This window comes from Pungitius pungitius, chromosome 8 (assembly GCF_949316345.1).
Source record: "Pungitius pungitius chromosome 8, fPunPun2.1, whole genome shotgun sequence".
Lineage (NCBI taxonomy): Eukaryota > Metazoa > Chordata > Actinopteri > Perciformes > Gasterosteidae > Pungitius > Pungitius pungitius.
The window spans coordinates 15,390,416-15,410,651 of record NC_084907.1 but is presented as its reverse complement, the minus strand read 5'-3'; the positions used below and the strand labels follow the sequence as shown (position 1 = coordinate 15,410,651).

At 41.2% G+C, this 20,236-nt stretch overlaps 1 protein-coding gene across 2 annotated transcripts; it reads right to left on the bottom strand.

The window, feature by feature from the left end:
• Positions 1-49: 49 nt before the first annotated feature.
• On the bottom strand, positions 50-19,482 carry LOC119194164 (growth/differentiation factor 11). Of its 2 annotated transcripts, none has more exons than XM_037448296.2 (3): positions 18,565-19,482; positions 5,908-6,281; positions 50-1,874 (listed from the first exon to the last, which is right to left on the bottom strand). In XM_037448296.2, exons 1-3 carry the CDS (start codon positions 18,977-18,979, stop codon positions 1,494-1,496), a joined length of 1,170 nt encoding a protein of 389 aa, XP_037304193.2. In that variant the 5' UTR covers positions 18,980-19,482; the 3' UTR covers positions 50-1,493. The 2 variants fall into 2 exon arrangements, with proteins under 2 accessions (XP_037304193.2, XP_037304194.2); XM_037448297.2 differs by having other exon boundaries at positions 50-1,871.
• Positions 19,483-20,236: the final 754 nt, after the last annotated feature.

Below are 20,236 nucleotides of genomic sequence, written 5' to 3'. Positions count from 1 at the left end.
TCTCTAAACTAAAGTTGGTGGTTGAGTAACATTGTCTTGATCTTAACCGGGGGGGGGGGGGGGGGTTGTGTGGTTTGTTGTGGTTGATAAAAACTATCACTTCTGAGTACAGCACAGCAATTGAAGTATTTTTTATGTTCTTTTGTTTTAAAACTAGCATTGAGAAAAAGTGAATGAACTTTGTGAGTAATGAAGCTCTTTCTAAATTGCAGAGTATTTCTAACACTGCTGTAAGAATGGATATTACGGTGGGCCTGTTTGGTGCTATTTTCATCTAAAAAGGGGTGAAGATTTGAGCATTGCGACACCCTTGAGTGTTTTATTTCAGGGTAGGGACGTTGCTTCCTATCCATTATTATATGCTCAATTCCAGGCGTCTTCAAGTTATGAAACAGTGCATTTACTTCTCTGTTTTAAACATTGAATGCAATGTCCTGTCCTGGTATTCTTGTCATCCTGCAGTATTCTGCTCCTCCTCCTCCTCCTCCTCCTCCTCTCCTGGGTGGTGCAAAATACCTTCAGAGTGCATCTACATTACAGTACTTGGTTTTAGACTTTAGTGTCATGGTGAGACCTAAATATGTCTTATCTGTGTTTGTGGCAGAAATAGCTATAGTGGCTTCATTTATCCGCTTTGAAAGACAGAGTGAAAATAGTATAACCTCTACTCTCCCTGTTCCTTTCTGAATTTTACAAGACTACACATAAAAAAGATCAAAGTACCTTTGAAAGGTTTCATAGATACTCAAGAATGTCACACTGGGGTGTTATACATTAATAGAGGGTATAGGTTTGGTTTTGGATCTCCTCAACACTTTACATCTATAGAACACATCTCTAAGCATCTGTAAACAGGATTTTGGATGTATACAAAGAGCATTTCTAATGGTAAATCCTCCTCACATTAGCGTGTGTTTAGTTATTTGTGTTAAAGTGATGGATTACAAAGTGATTCTGATAATGCCCCCGTGCATACACTTTTGTGGATCAAATCTCACCCGTAAGTTAAGCGTATTTGTATATTTCCAAACTCAATCTTATAACTGAAATTGCTCTAAAATTATTGTAAATGCTTACGTCTCCCGTCTTCTCAATCTGCTAACCTGGACATTGAACAGAGATGCCATTTATCAAAAAAAAACTTTAAAAACCCACAAAACTAGCATGTTTTAACATAGTTTTAACATAGTTTTGTCTCATTTACCGTTTTCTGAAGCTGCTCCACAAGGACAACCTCTTTAATTATTCATAATAAGCTGTGTTTCCATCACTCAGTCCTTTTTTTTGATTCATGTTTCATTAATAGCTTTTTTTTACAGTTAGAATCAATTTAATTTCTGGAAGCATGGAAACCGAATGGTATGATTTTGTGGCATAAGTGAAATTGGACGCTGAGGAGTGGGTTCTGGTGCCAAGTGAGAGCTCAGTAAGGGTTTTGGGTGGTTTGATGCAATGGTGACTGTACGCAGGTGTGCGTCCCCCCCCCCTGCAGCCTAAGAGCAGCCGCATCTATCCACCACCATCCCTGGGATTTTGCCGTGAATGATCTGCTGCTTGTCATTGAAGTAGAGCATGTTAATGGGAGACATCTTGGTTGGGGTACAGCAGGGCCCTGCAGAGCCTCTGGGGTTGGCGTGCTGCACTAGGTGGGTGTGCGGATATTTCTGCATAAACATGTACTCGCACTGGCCAGAGCAATAGTTGGCTTTGTAACGTTTGGGGGCAATGATCCAGTCCCAGCCGAACGCTTCAAAATCCACAGTCAGAGGGTAGCGACAGCAGCGAGACTCAGTGGAATGCTCATCGCAGTCCAGGCCGAGGTTTCTCCGGGAGCGTTTGGTTGTCTCAAGAACTTTCACTTCCAGGAACGGCTGCTGGAATCAGGGGGAGGAGAGGCAGGACAGAGAGGGAGAGGTGGTTATAGGAGAACAATAACTGACAAATCAGTGAAGAAAAGCAAATATTGACAGACAAAAAAAGAGAAGAAAGCCTCTATAGCACAGGACATCCGTGCTTAATGGCATATTGTGCCTTAAAAGAACATTTTTGAAGCAGCTAGTTTTACTTTTTTCCACTAAGGCCTTCACGATGATTGGCAATTATCGTGACCAAAGCATTTCATGATAAGGATAATATTGTGATATCTACAAAACATTTGAAAAGAAAGTTACCATTCCTAAGAGCCAAATTTATCAATTGTGAGCTTTTTCATTTTCCCCCAAATTAATAAAATCCTAACTGTATTATTGAAATAATGGTGGCACTAGATTATCTACATGTGATTTGAATGGTATCATTATCTCATTTTAAACTATCCCTTAATGGTAAATGGTATACCATTTCTCAGGTCTAATGACCATACAAAGTGTTTTAATAGAAGAATGACGCTGCTCCACCACTGAGCCACAACAACTCTAAAACTCACTAATAATCATGTTGGGTCTGTTTTTTTAATCTGTGCATAAACTAAAGACTAACTCACAATGTGTGATCCAAAGGAGAGTTGGGTACAGTAACTATTCCTTTACAAACAACAGTTAATTCGTCCGTCCAGCCCTCCTGTGTCTCTACTGGTTGCCCAGCAACCTCACGGCAACAACAAGACTTTGGGAAGTTACAGCTCCCAGCAGTTATTTGCCAAGAAGTAGTTACAGCAAGAAGCCTTCGTAAAGCGGTGTGTTATTCATACAGTCCTTTATGTGGATGAAACAGAACCGCTTTAAAGGTGCTGGTGAGCACAGTTTAGAACAGACAGCACAACTAACTTTTAATGCAAGATATATATATGTATATGTATACAATATATTTTTAACTGAGAAAGATTACATATTAACTTTTTTTTCCAAGTACAGACACAAACATAAACAAAGTCAACTAACAACAGCACTTATTTTGTGTACTACAATGAAAATAAGAGACTCCAAGCTGCAAACGCCGTCTGATACCTAAGTAGACTTACATGCTTATGCAAAGTGCATTAAACTGTTGAGCATACAGTATTCTAAGGCTGGTATTTCAACGTTATCTGACTATGCCCCATGATATCCTTAGATACCCTAGATATCATATCCTAGATAAAAACTGAGTGTAAATGTCAACAGAGGTTTAATATGAAAAAAGCCAAAATTTATGCAGTGATCTTCTTTATATGAATAAAACTAATTCCTGGCAAATCACCAGTGGCACCACTGGCTAATCACACTACCTTGATTGCATTTCAAATGCAATCAAAGTACTAAATTAATTAAAACACAAACTTATGATCCTCATCAAAAGAGTTACAACAGCAACCCTAAAACCTTTTCTTTCACAATAAGTCAGTTTGACTTATCAAAGTAAAAATACCGATGTAAATAACACAATTAATGAATTTGTTTAGATGCTTTTTTCACTGTGAATGTTGGCTCACTGTCACACTGTTGGACACTTGTGAATGAGTCATCAGTAATGTTATTATTAACACCATTATTGTCTTCTGTGAAATTGAATTAAATATTCAAATAAATTCAAAATGAACTATCTAGACAAGTGCAGCCGTTTTTAAAATATTCTTCTACTCCTGAGAGTAAAAATGACAATCAATTTTGTTCATCAAGGCTTCTAAAAGGATTTACTATAAATAAAGTCTAATTTAAATGCAAATTCTTTATGTAAGCATAGATGTTTGTCTTTCAATTGTAGTTTCAGTTGAAGTGATAATAATAGGTACATTGTAGTCCCTAAATGTTAACATTTTGAACTTCCTCCATCAGGTGTAGTTATTTCTTCCACTGGAAAAAAACAAGGTCTACCAAGACCTCACCTGTTATGACGTTGGTCAAAAAAGAGGATGTTTAGCTTCGTATTACTAACAGCTGCTTCTGACCAGTAAGTCTAAACTAAAACTTGAGTGAAGTGAGCCAAAAGGGATAAAATGTCTACTCATCTGATATATCACAAAAACACATAGTAGTAACAGAACATGCTTATAGTATAAACTATAGTCTTTTTCGATGGCCGACACAGTGTACTTGGTTTGATCCGTGACCCGGCAGGTTTATCTGCAGGCTACCATAACCTTGACCTTTGGGCGAAGCAAGCGGATCAAATATTTTACTCCATCATGTTTGTTTTACAAAGCCTTTCTCTCCCCACGGGGATCCCAGCTGCGTCCGACCACAGTTTTTGCGACGCATTCAAAAGAGGAAATAAGCTGAAAGGGCGTTGGGGTGAGACAAACGTCAGCTTGGCCTTTAGGGCTTTTGTTGCAGAGAAAAAGAGGATCACGGAGAAGCAGTCTGAGTCTTTCTTTGCTTGTTGTGCATTGTTTTATTTAGCTGCGCTTTTTCGGTTTGATGAATAATATTGCGGACTGCTGTGTGCTGAGACAGCAGATATTTATTGGTCAAGACACCAGAGCTGACCCGAATGAACCTTTGGAAAATACTTGATTTTGCTTAACTGGGATGAGTTTCCTGCTTAATTCAGCGTAGATGTTGTTACTGTCAGTTGCGGTAACGCTAACTCAGTTTAAACTACAACTCAATTCTCAATACTTTAGAATCAACAAACATTTAAATACAAACCTAACAAATACAGGGTTGTTTTTAATAGAAGGCAGAGTGACTCAGTCTGAGGGGAATATCTTTAAAGGTATATTTTACAAACTATATATTTTCTACTTTATCTTTTATGTCTTCCCACAGAAAGACATTTTCTGCAGAAATGGCATGTTGATTTCAGTTCATTTTGAAAAAGCTAATGATATAACTATATGAGTGGTGGAGGCTGATCAAGACAAAGCAGCTTTTCTCTGTACTGAACTAAATATAGAGGGGTCATGACTAACATGCTCGAATAGAGTGCAGTGGGGATGGTATTTAGGGTCACAAACACATACCCGTTCAATATACTCTCCAGTTCTTTGTAATCTTCTGTGTTTGCACAACTAAACAACCTTCAAAAACCTTTTGCATATACTGTATATATTCAGCTCGCAGTAACGGAGACAGAGGTTTTTGAGTTCAGCCTCTGACAGACGTAAGCTGCTTTGTGCCCGTAGGCTTGAAATCACTCCTTTCTGTAAGAAGATTCACAGTGTTATTGACTAACACAACAAATGCATCTTTGTGTTTGAGGTGAACCTGTGACAAAAGTCAGGGAGAAGCTGTACAATAATTACAGAACTCCCCTTTACACCATTATTTATCTAGTTTTTACAGAAATGTAGCTTCTGTTTTGGCCGTGGTCCATAAACAGGATTTCAACTGTGCATTCCAGTACTTTCTATGTTGTTGTATTTAAAATGCAGATTATTGCCACATGATCCTTTCTTCAGGGCAGCAACTTCATTTCACTGCTGCTCAAAACCTGCTTATGATGAACAAACCTTTACTGTGAAAATCATTTCTGCCACAATTTACAGGTTTGTGTGAGGTTAAGTAGCATATGTTTTAGAATCTGCACACTGGAGTCAAGCTTGTAGGCTCTGAAGTTAATATGTCAAAATAAATAAGCACTGACTAAAAAGTATCAATATTGTATCAATATTGATAAAATAATATGATAAAGATAAGTGTATTTTTTAAATCTGCTCTGAAATCAACACAAATCATAAAGGATAGAAAAAAATGTCTGATAACTTATATGTACAATAGTATAGTATAGTAGTATCTTATATGGCATTCTTAATAGATTAACAAAGATGTGGAGGGAGAGAAACGGGATGACAAAATGCCCCTCTTTGTTTTCTCTTCTACTTTAAATCAATAGTAGTTTTGTCTAGTTATCGATACACATCCAAATTATATTTTGGAATGAAATGTTTTTTTCCTCTGGCATCAACTTAGCCGCCATGCTTTACAGATATGAGAGCTTTAAGAAAAGTGCATCCCCTCCTGCCCAAAGGACAGGTCTGAGGGTCCTTACCAGCCCCTCCTCCCCGGGTCGCAGCGAAGTCACCGCCAGATCATTGCCGCTCTCGTCAAAGGCGTTGATGTCGATTCCCCAGTTGGTGTGGGGCTGTTTGAACCAGTTCTGCAGCACATGCTTAAAGTCAATACTTTGCCAGTGGCCGACCCTGGAGTTGAGCTCGATCTTCAGGGAGCGGATGCGGATGTGGCGGCTGCCCTGCTCCGTGATGGGCTTCAGCCGGAGGATCTGCAGGTAGACGGTGGAGGTCTGCTGCAGCGGCCGCAGGTACACCCACAGCTGGGCCTTCAGCACCTTGGTGAACATCAGTTTGGGACTGAACTTGAAGAAGCAGCAGCTCGGCTTCCCGTTCACCTGCACCAGGGGCTCCGCTGTGGAGAGGACAAGAGATATTTTAATAAAAAGCATCAGATATACAGTTTACAACATACATAACATGATCCATAAATCCATAACACACACTTTCCCACTAGAAGAGGAGGCGCAAAGAATCCACAATCTATAAGGAACTACACACTGTATTTTGTGATAAAGTGGACATATAGAAGAAGTTGGAACATTTCTGTGCCACAGCTCAGTGGTACATTGCTGCTGCTGCTGCTCATTTAGGATTTTGAAAACTTGAGACTGAGTCCAAGTCAGCTACAGAAAAAAACCCAAGTACTATCCACAACCCAGAGAAGATACTCCATATCTGTCACAATTTGTTAGCATCGGGTTTCTTAACTTATTTTGGTAAACAGACACTTTCTTCCCAACTTCTTATTTTAGTTACATCTGCATGAATGCAGTCTTTTATCAAATGTCCACATGGTCCTTCTTCTTGGTCCATTCAGTGGGGTTACATTTGTGATTACATCAAGGTTGCTCTATTTGCATATTAAAACCAGGATCAGTAATGGTGGCCGGTGGCCAGATGGTAACCTTAGATTCCCCAGGGTCAATTGTAATGAAAGGGTCTACCCTTATATTACAAATGGCAATATTAAGGTTTTTAGTGGCTCATTCTTGCTGAAAATATATTTGGGGTGTGGATTAAGGGTTACGTCAAAGGACACGAAAACCAACTCCTGAAATGGGCAGATTTATTCCTGTCATGATCCTCGGCTCTGGCGTTTCTGTGATTTGCACCACATGTCGAATCTGCTCATGGTTCATTTACATAGACCTCCATCTGATATAATGACATCCATCCATTGCATTCATACATTCATTTCCATGTAAAATGTTCATTTGTTAAGGGAAATTTATTCTGGCATAATGTGCCCACTGAATACAAAAGAATATCTAATCCGGAGATTTTATTTGAGAGTATTTGACACGTTACAAGTCTAGATCTAGCATAAACGGTTTCTCTCATTTAGCCTGGAGGGGAGGGTTGATCGTCCTCTTTGGAAATAAAAATACTGGAGTTTGAGAAAAAAAACAGTTTGGAACAGTCATTTATTGCGAAATCTGAGGTTGCTGAGGCAACCTGCAAATGCTTCCTGGGTCAAAAGGTTATTTGGCACCTCAGCCTAGTTAAGAAATGGGATCAGGGGTCAAAACCGTCATCCTCTTTACATCTCAGGGGTGCTGGGGAGGGGCAGCCCAGATTGAGTTTGAAGGTCAAGGTCGACCCCATGGCTATGGTAATATGTCTTTCTTCACAACACATGTTTTGTTTTAAAAAAAAGAGAATTATCCTAAACAGCACTGAACAGCTTGTTTTTGTTTTGATTAGGATGGAGATTCTCCAGCCAATAGTGGATTTGTTTATCAAACCTCAATTGGCCAGGAGAGAACACTGCAGCAGGCTGTTTTCTTCTTTTTACACTAAACAAGTGTTGTAATTCAATTATAGGCATGCACTGAGGGACGTGAATTCACTGAGGTACAGATGGAGCATCCGTTAGAACAGTCCAGGGTGAACATTGAATAAGGGCCAAGCCAGGGACAGACGTGGTCTTCAGCCTGTATTTACAGGGACAGTCATTAGTGAGTGTAAATTATACAGTGTCTCACGCTGAACAAACAATATGTCAATGTTCCTTTTGGTGGGTTTCTGGGGTCACAGCAATTAACGTTGGTGGCGTTGTGTTTGCTCATCAGCACAAAACTGGGGATGAATGATTCTGCAGTTTGCTTGGGGTTTACTTGTGATTACTACTTTTTGTTGTTTTTAATCGCTGCAGATGGAGACCGACATACACCATCTCTTCCTTTGCAAACAGTTTATATCGCTTTTGTTGAATTCTAGGAAGAAAACAAAGAAACAGACCAGCAAACACAGCAGAGCTGAAATTGGTTCGGCTTCTAGAGCAGAGACCTTTTCTTGAGGAGGAGTAATCTGAGAAGTCTGGCCCGTACACCAGTGGTCCAGTAAGGACCCCCCTTATTAAACACACATGCACAACATATGACCTACGTCATCTTAAACAATGACTGCATTGATCAATTTGTGCCTTTATAGATCCTGTAAGTGCATGAGCAAGAGGCACACCATGGAGGATGAATGCCTTGCATCCCACGTCTTGGCAGAGCGCTCCACTTGTGCAACACAAGCTAGCTTGTAAAGACATTTAATGCATACCTGCACTAACTTTGCTCCTGCTGACGTAACATATTATTGCAGAAAGAGCTCTGGATTTTATTGGAACTGCAGGACTGTTTCTATGGCTTAGAAACAATTTGCTTGGATGTACTTCAGTTTTTAAACACTTAAACTGCATGAAGGATATTAACTCAGATTTTGCATTCAGCACCACCTACTGGAGCAACGACACCTCTCTCCTCGGCTAAACTGTAGATGCAGATGAAAACTAGTCCTTGTAGAGAAGAAATGAGGATTAAATTAAAGTAAGTATAGTAAAGTTAAGTATGGACTGAGGCTTGGTTTTCCCAAAGGACACAGGTTTGTTTGCTTTTCCTCCTCATGTTTTCCGCCAACTTCATTATTAGAGCAGCTTATTTCCCTGTGGTGTATTTGCAGCATATGCAGCGCATGAATTTTACTGCCAGCACGCCTGCAGGTGAGCCTATCAAACATCTGGTGGATTCCCTGGGTACCTGTGTCCCATAGTTAGCCCAGAGCATACTATATGTGTACACTCACCGGCCACTTTATTAGGTACACCTGTCCAACTGCTCGTTAACACTTAATTTCTAAGCAGCCAATCACATGGCGGCAACTCAGTGCATTTAGGCATGTAGACATTGTCAAGACAATCTCCTGCAGTTCAAACCGAGCATCAGTATGGGGAAGAAAGGTGATTTGAGTGACTTTGAACGTGGCATGATTGTTGGTGCCAGAAGGGCTGGTCTGAGTATTTCAGAAACTGCTAATCTACTGGGATTTTCACGCACAACCATCTCTAGGGTTTACAGAGAATGGTCCGAAAAAGAAAAAACATCCAGTGAGCGGCAGTTCTGTGGGCGGAAATGCCTTGTTGATGCCAGAGGTCAGAGGAGAATGGCCAGACTGGTTCGAGCTGATAGAAGGGCAACAGTGACTCAAATAACCACCCGTTACAACCAAGGTGGGCATAAGAGCATCTCTGAACGCACAGTACGTCGAACTTTGAGGCAGATGGGCTACAGCAGCAGAAGACCACACCGGGTGCCACTCCTTTCAGCTAAGAACAGGAAACTGAGGCTACAATTTGCACAAGCTCATCGAAATTGGACAATAGAAGATTGGAAAAACGTTGCCTGGTCTGATGAGTCTCGATTTCTGCTGCGACATTCGGATGGTAGGGTCAGAATTTGGCGTCTACAACATGAAAGCATGGATCCATCCTGCCTTGTATCAACGGTTCAGGCTGGTGGTGGTGGTGTCATGGTGTGGGGAGTATTTTCTTGGCACTCTTTGGGCCCCTTGGTACCAATTGAGCATTGTTGCAATGCCACAGCCTACCTGAGTATTGTTGCTGACCATGTCCATCCCTTTATGACCACAATGTACCCAACTTCTGATGGCTACTTTCAGCAGGATAAAGCGCCATGTCATAAAGCTGGAATCATCTCAGACTGGTTTCTTGAACATGACAATGAGTTGGCTGTACTCAAATGGCCTCCACAATCACCAGATCTCAATCCAATAGAGCATCTTTGGGATGTGGTGGAACGGGAGATTCGCATCATGGATGTGCAGCCGACAAATCCGCGGCAACTGTGTGATGCCATCATGTCAATATGGACCAAACTCCCTGAGGAATGCTTCCAGCACCTTGTTGAATCTATGCCACGAAGAATTGAGGCAGTTCTGAAGGCAAAAGGGGGTCCAACCCGTTACTAGCATGGGGTACCTAATAAAGTGGCCGGTGAGTGTATATTAGGGGGAGACATGTATATAAGAGCTTATTCACCATGCCATCTGTCCATTTTCATACGAACAAAGCCTATTTCAACGTGAAATGCTCTTAATAATCAAATGCAGCCATGTTGGGCCAGTTGAAAACAGATGGAGAGGGAAAGTTAAGGTGCAGTAATACAATGAACAGTTAACACATGTTACTAGTGAGGCTGCATTAATGCTGGCAGTGTGGCAAATATGGTAAATGGTTATTTTTCCATCTTTAAATTTAATATGGAAGACGTATTCTAAAAAGACTTTAGGGTTCAAAGGCAGAATTGGCGGAATAATGATTTCTTTTTTTTAATGAAGATTGATTTGTTTGCAAGTTCCAGTTCAACAATGTACATAATATGTTAATTTAAGACGAATCTCTGCAGTCCAAAAGAAAATGATGAATATGTTTTACATTGAATGGTAACAGGAATTAACTATAATTCATCACAAAACATTTCTAGAATTTAAAAGTGATCTACATGTAAAGTTTGTGATTTAAAACAAATTCATTAAAGTTTTCTCCATTGTCCAAACTCTTGGACTGAGTACATGTGCTCTAACATGCGCAAATCAGGGGGAAATCATGAGCTTAAGAAGGGAAAAATGGTCATCTGTTGTTTATCCATATGGACAAGGCAAAATGGTATCAACCAAGATTGTAGTAATATGGTAATTTGCATATATATATATATATATATATATATATATATATATATATATATATAGTATTTTTTCTTTTCTTAATAGGAAAATGCAAATGTGCCATTTTGTGGAGAGTGTGTGTTTGGGAGCCCTCATGTTGAATAAATGTGACTCTAGGGTATCCCCACGCACCTCGGCATATTAATCATCGTGACACGTTCACGACCCTTCTAATAAGACAGGGGCCACAGTGCACCCCCCCAAACATCCCACCCCACCCCAGCCCCACTCCCTCTTTGTCTCTCGGCCATTCCCAAGGGACTGGAGAGGGTGGTGGGGGAGGCCTGGCTCGAGCTGGGGATGGAGATGAGGGGAGGGGGCGGGGGTGTGTGTGAAGTTAGACCCCCTCATTCAGAAGCCCTCCCTTGGGACAACGGCAGGCACAAGACCCCTATTAGGACTGAGCACAGTAGCCCCCCAGGAGCAACAAAAGACACCTCCTAAAGCTCCCTGTTCTAGCTCAGTGAACACACACATGAAAACATGCAACTACACATAAATACACAACATACGCAAGTTCCAAACGGACTGTCTTCAGCTAACAGGCTCATTGTCTTCAGTGTTGGGGTTATTTGTGTTTCCATTACGAGGGAAACGTCTGTGGGACATCTCCAGCAGGATGGGGAGGGATGAAGAAAAGAGCGAGCGTGCAGTGAACTGCAATTAGGTGGACAGCTGGACAGCAGGAAGCATGCTGGGGTCTCACCGCTTGTGTTTATGTGCATCCACACATACTTGCAAGACGTTAACGTCAGAGGACAACATTCTGCTCTGTAAAAAGTACTAGAATAGGCCTGACAGAGATGTGGGTTTGATTGATTAGCAGGTTCTGTTGATGATGCTGCTTTAGATTGGGGACAGGCTTCATTCAGATTATGAGGGAATGCTAACATACGCATTTGAATTTAACGGGTAACAATATGATGATCTAAGAGAACAGATAACAGTTATTTTATTTCAACACTATCATGCACACTTCATTTAGCCACTGATCATTATGGTCGAATCAAAATCCAGCCTGTAGAGAAAGTCTTTGACACTATGAATCTAGGACTATTAAGTGTTTGCTATATGGAAGCTAAGTGTTGTTAACTCATACTAAGCAGAAGCTGCACTTTTGTTAAGATGCACTGAATAGGACATTATCTTTAGTGTTATTTATTTTGTGAAATTAATATTATTTTTACCATTTCTTGCTTGGATTAGTCGTTACCAAGTTGATGTATTTCTCTATCTGAAATGGGATGCAACTTAACAGTGTGTTCGAATCCATTCAATTTGGTACTGACCCTCTGAAGAGATTATCGTTTTAGAAATGGCTAAAGCCCCGAGGCGAGGGCTTCAACACGGATCAGAGGTGATGGAAAACGGAAAGAAAAGAAGAGGCAGTTAGAATTTCAGCCGTTAGTATTTAGAGAAACTTCAAGCTCATACAGATTTTCCAGATCTTCTCTTGTTTTGCTGGCTGACCAAATGACAAATTAAATCTGCAAAACTGTGCAGGACAGAAACATGGTCGGGGTCTACTAAGGAGTTTATCCCCAGTTTGAGTCTTTCACTACATATTTCCACTCGCCCATTGTAACGAGCACAGCTAACCCAACAAACAAATTCTGCAGCGAGATACAATGCAGAAAAACAACAAAACAGAAACTTAAGTAGTGCAGTTCACAGCATGTGATAGTTAACACCACTAAAAAAAGAACTCAACCCGTCTGAATGAGATCTACACTGAGCTGTACATCACAGAGGGATGGTTTTTAATAAGTTCTACATCAACACATGCAACAAGTGACACACATACTGTACAAAACAAACTCTGAAATCTTCATTTTGTCGGATATATACTAATGCTGATCAATGAAAGCAGAATTGGAACTGGCTGCAACCTTCCACCGGCCATCTGAAAATCTCCATTAATTTATATTACAGTACAGTACATTGGGGTTAGAAATCATTCAACAATGGAAACAAACTGCTGTTTGTAAGTTGCATTAAACACATTCTCTGCACTAACATCCTAAACCATATAGATCGATAGAGATATGAAACTTATTCTGATGTTTTATTATCCCGTTAACCATGCGTTTAATTTAACTTTCGTCACTGAAATCTCTTCTTCACTCCAATACATTTAAAATGTTTATTATTGTGTCTTTTGTCTGACTTTGTTTGTTTTTAATAACATGAATAATATAATTTCAAATTGCAACGTATATTTTTTTTTTTTTCTGGAACCAAAAGAAACACAAAAGGGTGGAGCTAAGTACACGGAAGCTAAATAAGATGACCAAGAAAACCAGCATAACTCCCAAACCCGATGACATGGTAGCGACCTGTCAATCATTAGGTAGCCACTCCCCAAAGAATCTAGAGATTAAAATAATGAAGTAACAAGGTTACTAAAGTCATAAATGAAGTGAGAAGTATGATAATATTTTTATTGACCTCTAATGAAATCAGACTTTTTCAACCAGAGGAGCCGCTCTCTGCTGGCTATTAGAAAAAAAGGAAGTTTGAGGCACTCCTTTCCAGACTTGGATTTTGCTCATTGGCACCAACAGGTCAGAATTGCTTTTCCAAAATGGTATAATAATAATCTAATACTTACATGACAGACCGCCAATTAGTTTCATGACTTCAAATGCTCAAATAATTTCCCTCATTTTTCCTGGAAGTACTGTTTGAGTGCACTCCGCTACTGAAAAACCCTCAAAAGACAATGCTTAGTTTATTGTGACCAACCCTCCCTCTGCAGCATTTACTCCTACGTGAACATATAGTGTACTTTATGAGCCGTGTGCATTGTATAAAAAACTTGGTTCTAGTCCCTAAAGAAATTATGAATAAATTTGAATGCATTTCCCCAATAAACTTCACGGGATGTTGTGGGTGGGCGGAAGTACAACCACAAGTGATAAATACAGCGAGAAGCTGCTCCCCAGAAAAGCAGCTAATTAAATTTTCATGTAGATAATGATGAGGTAATCCATTGCTAATTGTGCTCGTATCCAACACAGTGGCCCCCTCTTGGGATCCAGCATCATGCCCATGCAGCATTTCCATTGCTTAAATGCCTCATAGATTTAATGGACTTCCATAAACTGATCCTCTGCAGCTCCCTGCACACGGCCACACAGAGCCTGAACGCATCCATCAACAATAATCCCCTCAATGATAGCCATTTTATCTTTTCACTCCCCTCCTCCGCCTCACTCATGTCCCTACACAGGGCTTAATTACTGGTGTGAAGTAATTATTTCCTTTATTAGTGAAACGTAACATCTGTTTCGGGTCTTTTAAATTGTACCTATAAAACCCTTGCATGATTTCTGTCCCTTTAGGATGGGACCGGGCTGCTTGTTGCTCCCAATGGACTCCCCCCCCCCCCCACTCCATGTTGTAGTGCACCTAACTCGATCACTGTCTGTGAAATCCTTTAAAGAACCAATGCGGAGCTCACAAGCGCTAAAACCAAAGACAGCCTTCTTTTTTACAAGGAGGCCAAATATATACTTGCACAGCCATGTCTCCAAACTGACAAGAATGTAGTGCTAAATCTGTTCTCTCAACTTCTCAGCGTATTATTTTTGGTAAAGCATCCATTAAGTCCTGTGCAATAATACTCCCAAATGCCAGGAGAAAAGACCGGGTGCAACACGGGAGCGTGGGAAAAGGGGAAGGAGGATGAAAGAAGTGAGATTCCTGACGTCCTGGGGAAATTTTGTCCCTGTATTAATAGACTTTTCTTCCTTTGAAATTTTATTAGCCATAAAGTTGACAGTATGTTGTGCAATTTCTACAGACCTTTCCTTCTTAAGTGTTTACTTCTTTTTAAACAAGACGGTCGTGCACCCCGGTGTCCAAACAATTCAACAACAAAGTTTAACTTTCCTCAACTGATGGCAGCAACTGCACAGGCAGAGCAGGTGTCATCATCAAACTGAGACCTCCATGGAATAAATAAATCTATAAAAACCTCACATAGTCATCAACTTCCATCAAACACTGGCCAGTGAGTTGGAGACAGTCCGGCTTCTGCTGCTCTGTCCTTTTAGCGCTCTCCCTCTTAATTTTTATGGTTCCTGCACCTTCAGGAAATGACCCTTTTATAGGGTCAACACTATAAAAGACTTGTTTTTTTGTGGGAGTGGTTAGTGGATGAGTGTGTGTGTCAGCATGTGTGTGTATGTGGTGGGGGGATAAGTGTTCAAGTTACTACCGGTTCGTCTTTGCTGCCAAAGAAAGAGACCCGATGAGGTTAATAGTCTCCTCTTCCAATATATCACATAGCTGTGAACTCTGTGACCCTTTTTGTCAATAGGAGAACTTTTCTCTGGAGTGTGTGTGTGACTGCGTGAGTGTGTGTGCCCGCGAGAGCATCCTCATGTGTCTACACAACTGTGCACATGTGGAACTTTGTACATTTGTATCGTTACATGTGTGTAGATGTTTCAAATCACGAGTTGTGTGAGCCTGTAATTGAGGATTACATAGTAATAACAATGGAATTGCACTTCCTCATGGTCCACTACACACAAGCAAGATGGACCAGATCAAATTGTGGCTGTGAAATCGTTTCATAAAAGGGAGAAGTTTCAGGACTAGCTGAATGGTCAAAATAAAAAGATCAAATTTTTTAGGAGATAGTCTACTCAACTGTTTTGTTTTGGAAACAATGCTATGAATAATATAAACATGGACTAAATGGACCGAGGGAGGCTAAATAAGTTCTGCTCTCTGCTGGATTCTCACTTTCTGGGCAAGTCAAAATTACTCTAAATGTACCACAACGGAAATTAATTTTTTTCAAGGGGCAAAGATAATGCATTACCAACCTAAATGCATTGACAACCTGAACTCACGTCAAGACTATTCATCGTCCACAAAGGTGCTTCTTTTTGAAAAATTGCTCTAAAGAGAAGATTGTGGATATTGTGATGTTATTAAGCATCTTAGCGAGAGGACGGGAGCGATAGCCCACTGACTGGAGAGGCAGGTCTGCTCTAAATCTCTTGGACAGGTGACAAATGAGAAAATAGTGGGGTCAAATCCTCACACCACCTCAGGCCAAACTGAGATCCAAAATGATCCCCATAGATTAGTATATAAAAAAAGCTAATATCAATATATTTGATATTGATGCACTGCAAAATGACCCCGATAAACTGTTCCAAACAGACTCTTTTTTAATGCGTGAACAGTGAGCGGAGCAGTTACCTACACAACACACTACAGAGAGAGAGAGAGAGAGAGAGATGTTTTAGTGCTGCACTATGATATAAATAGCTGTACTTTTCCATGAAATTTCATAGTAATTAAAGACCAGGAAGCATGGACCCTCTCAACCCCCACTGCGGCACCCACGTACCTTGAGTGAATACTAAGAAGCAACTCTGGCACAGGTCCAGTTCAGTATGTGCTGTGCAAACCCACATGGCCCATCAAAGGCAGTGTGCACGAGCGTGAAAGGGTGATTGGGTTCGAGGTGCGCAGGGAATAGTGTTTGAAGTCCTCCTTCTATCAGAGAGACAGAAAAGGCACTTTTAATCCTGTGAGATCACTAAAGCGCCACAGGCAAAACGAGATGCACTCATTTTCTCAACTCTTTCATGAGTACCGGAGAAAAAGAAGAGGAAGGAGAGAGGGGGCTAACATGGAGGAAGGTAGGGGGAGGGGGGGGGCGTCGGGTGGAGGGAGGGGTGAGCGGTGTTAGAGAGAGAAAGAGATGGAGCAGATGATAAAAACTGCAGCTGAGATGAGGCAAACACACCAGATCAGGAAGTGCTGTTAGATGACAGATACAGCAGTAATGTCAGTCATTAGGTCCTGTGGCTGCAGGCCGTTAGAAATATGCAATTAGCTGGCGTCATGCATAATGCCCTTTTGTGGCTTAGATAAGGTTTCAAATCACTTTGGATGGTGTGGTATGTTGGTGAAGGCGTGCAGAGGGCGGGAAGCAAAGAGTCAAAAAAGCCCTCTGAGAATAATGTTGATTTTGCTTGTAATATGCAGATGAGTGTATGAAGCATACAGAATTTCATCTTCTCTGTATTTAGAGAGAATAATAATGAATGTAGGATGGATCTGCACATCCGAGAGATGAGGGCAAGTTATTATTGAATATATTGGATAGACAGATTCTTTTGTGAAAATAAATGGTCCACAAAGTTAAATGGTTGACAAATGGCAAAGCAAAAGTTTTATGCCCCCTCCTTCAATTCCCCTGTCAAATTTAAGAGATTTTAGAATTAATTGAACTGGATTGATCACATTAGTGCAACATTTTTGCAAGATTAAAACAGCTCTCAGAGCAAATAATTATTAGATTCACAAATATTTTTGCAACCGTTTTAAACCATTACCAGTTTAAAAACCCTCCGGGCAAAATAGCAAGGATAGAAATAAAAAAAATGTTAAGTGAAGGTTGATTTGCATATCTTAAAATGCATCCCATACTATGCCAACCAGAGAGATAGACATTCTAATGTGGAATTAATAGTGTCACACAACACATGAGGCCAAAGTCTCCACATAGGCATATCTTTGTTCACTTGTGGGATGAAAAAAACTGATTATTTGGAGTGTGTTTTATCCGCCTTGTGCAGAATATATTACGTGTGTAAATGTTGTTGAACCCCGCGATTCGCCAGGAAAAGGTCACACACTCCCCTCGACCTTAAGTGATTCTCTGTCTTTGTGTACTCGTGGTGAAAAAAACGAGCTGCGCCCATAAACTTCGCATTTAAAAGGCAAGTGCGGCGGAGGGGGGCCGCTGCATGAGGGGAACAATAGCAGCTTTTTGGACACACTTTTTCTCACTGCGATGAACAGCAGGGAAACCGGTAGAGCCTGCTATAAAAGGCCGATAGAGCACAGCTGCCAGGGTTCAACAGTAATTTTATAAAATGTCTCCAAGGGAACTGCCTGCGGTTTATCTGTGGATTTATGGGGAATTATACACGGGCGAGCAAATTGTTAGAGGGAGAATAATTAGGGAGCCCCAAGACGTGATCATAACTGCAAAAATGCAGCCCTTTATGCAAAAGAACACATGAAAGGATGAAGTGATGTAACTGCCAGCCAAATGCAGCATTATCACTAAGTAATGCACTTGACATTCACAAGGTTCCGTCATGCGAACACACAACAACACCTAGCAGAAGGAAGTCTGAACATGACAGCAGGTGGAGTGAAGAGCTAAACATGCTCCAACAGGGCTCAGTCCTCCACAGTCATCATCATCATCATCATCATTATCGTCACCATCACCATCATCACCAATCCCCACCACGAAAACAAAAGTCCATCGGGCCACACTGGAGCTGTCGGAGTCAGTTGCGAGGCTCCTTATGCTGCAGATTATTCATTTATCAGTTTCACTCCAAATCCCCTATTTTGACAGCGGTGGCCATCAGCTGACCCATTTCTATAATATGACCAGTGCGCTCCAGAGACACAAAGTGGACCCTCAACCACTAAAACTACAAGTGACTTGAATGAGTATACCAGCGACTCCTCTGTCAACTGAGCAGGCCTGAGTCAATTGAAACGAACTGCTCCGCAATTACGCGCATGACGCATTTGGAGAGAATACCGTTGGGTTGAAAACTATTACTCACGCTCAGAGGCCATGGTGATCACGGACTCCGTGGTGGCGTGATACTCATCCTCCTCCATGAACTCATCCTGGGACGACGCGTCTCCCTGGAAGTCGTGATGGTCCAGCAGCTGCTGGAGCGGAGGCGCCTTGGGCAGCAGCTGATTGACCACCTCCCGGCTGATGTTGGGCGCCTGCTTCAGGCGCAGCTTGCTCAGGATCTGGGACTTGATGGTCTCAAGTCTCAGCACTTTGCTCTGCTCCCTCCAAACACAGGCGGAGCACTCGTGGGAACCAGCGTCCTCGTCCAGCAGGGACAGCCCGGCATCCGTGGGCGTCTCGCTGCCAGAAGGCAGCAGCAGATTGGGCTCATCGCTTCCCGACTGTCCTAGGGAGATGAGCACCATTAAGCACAGTAAGAAGTTGTACCTCTGCATGACGATGCGCGGACACCAGGCAATGCAACTTTTTCTCTTTTTGTTTCTTGTCTGTTCACTCAGTCAGCTATATCCCGTTATATCCCCTCTGTCCGATGTGCGCTTCTCCTTTCCTTACCCTACAAGAGGCAGGCAATCAGTGACATGCATCTAATCCAATACGATCACCCCGAAGTTGCTGTTTTTTGGCAGGGGGAGATCTTGCACTCAATTTTTCCCCAAAAAAGTACGTTCCAGTGCGTCTCGGTACAGGCTGTTTGGATTGAAAGTGAACAAATTACGTGTCTGGTGAATGCATAGCCCGCTCACGTGTAGTGCAATGGCTCTTTTGGCGTCTTCTGTACAATTTAGTCCATGGAGGTGTGTATATGTTCAGATGTGTCACTGAAAAATGTGCAAGTGCGGTCAAAAAGGGGGCTCTTTATATATCTCTGCTGCCCGGTGTCGTAATCCGTCTCCATTGGCTAAGATTGCAACAAAAGGCTTTTAGGTCTGTCACCAAGTCAAGAGGGACAGAGCGAAGGGAGGGTGCACGCACTGTTATGAGAGTATAAATGTTTTACAGTGGACAAACAATGTCTCACATTAGAGATATTGCCCAATTAGGTTATTATGATGACGATATAATACGGCACATTGCGCCTGTTGTTACAAATGGTTTATTATGGTGTAAATTGAAAATAAGCTTCGTTGTCTCAACCCGAAATCATCACGTCAACTCCTAAATCACATGCTTCAGATATTTAACGTTGATTTTAACAAGAAACCCACGGATGAGGAATCTTTGTGTAGACCTAACTCTAACTACCTGGTTAGGTGCTTAATTTTTAGAAGTTTTACGAGCTTATCCAATTCCCAGGATCTAAACTCTGCATCAGAGTATCTGTGTAAACCAGTAAAGTCATAACTGGTCTTTTCATTTCAAATGAATGGCTCTACAACTAACGTGGGTTCAAGAAGGCTACATACAAGATGCACATTTAATAGACTAATTTAAGTCATGCAGTAGCAGCTGTCTTGCTAGTATAACGACTTTTTAATAGGCGTATAAGACTATTTATACTACATTTGCAATGATCATTGTAGTGTGTGTGAGTCGTGAAAATGTCGCATTTTTAATTGTTTCTTGATGAAATTGTCACATTTGATCCGTTAAAAAGATCTTGGACCTGATTAAAGTGGTTTCTCACTTGAGACCACTGAGATTTGTCACAAATGATTTGCTAAAGAAAGCTGTGATAGTTGTCGAACTGATTT

Excerpts from the sequence above, each read along its gene's own strand:
- LOC119194164 (XM_037448296.2), bottom strand. The coding sequence starts at position 18,979 with ATGCAGAGGTACAACTTCTTACTGTGCTTAATGGTGCTCATCTCCCTA. Across the intron at positions 6,282-18,564 it reads GATCACCATGGCCTCTGAGC|CGGAGCCCCTGGTGCAGGTG; the intron begins GTGAGTAATAGT and ends TCCTCTCCACAG. Across the intron at positions 1,875-5,907 it reads GACCCGGGGAGGAGGGGCTG|CAGCCGTTCCTGGAAGTGAA; the intron begins GTAAGGACCCTC and ends CCCTGATTCCAG.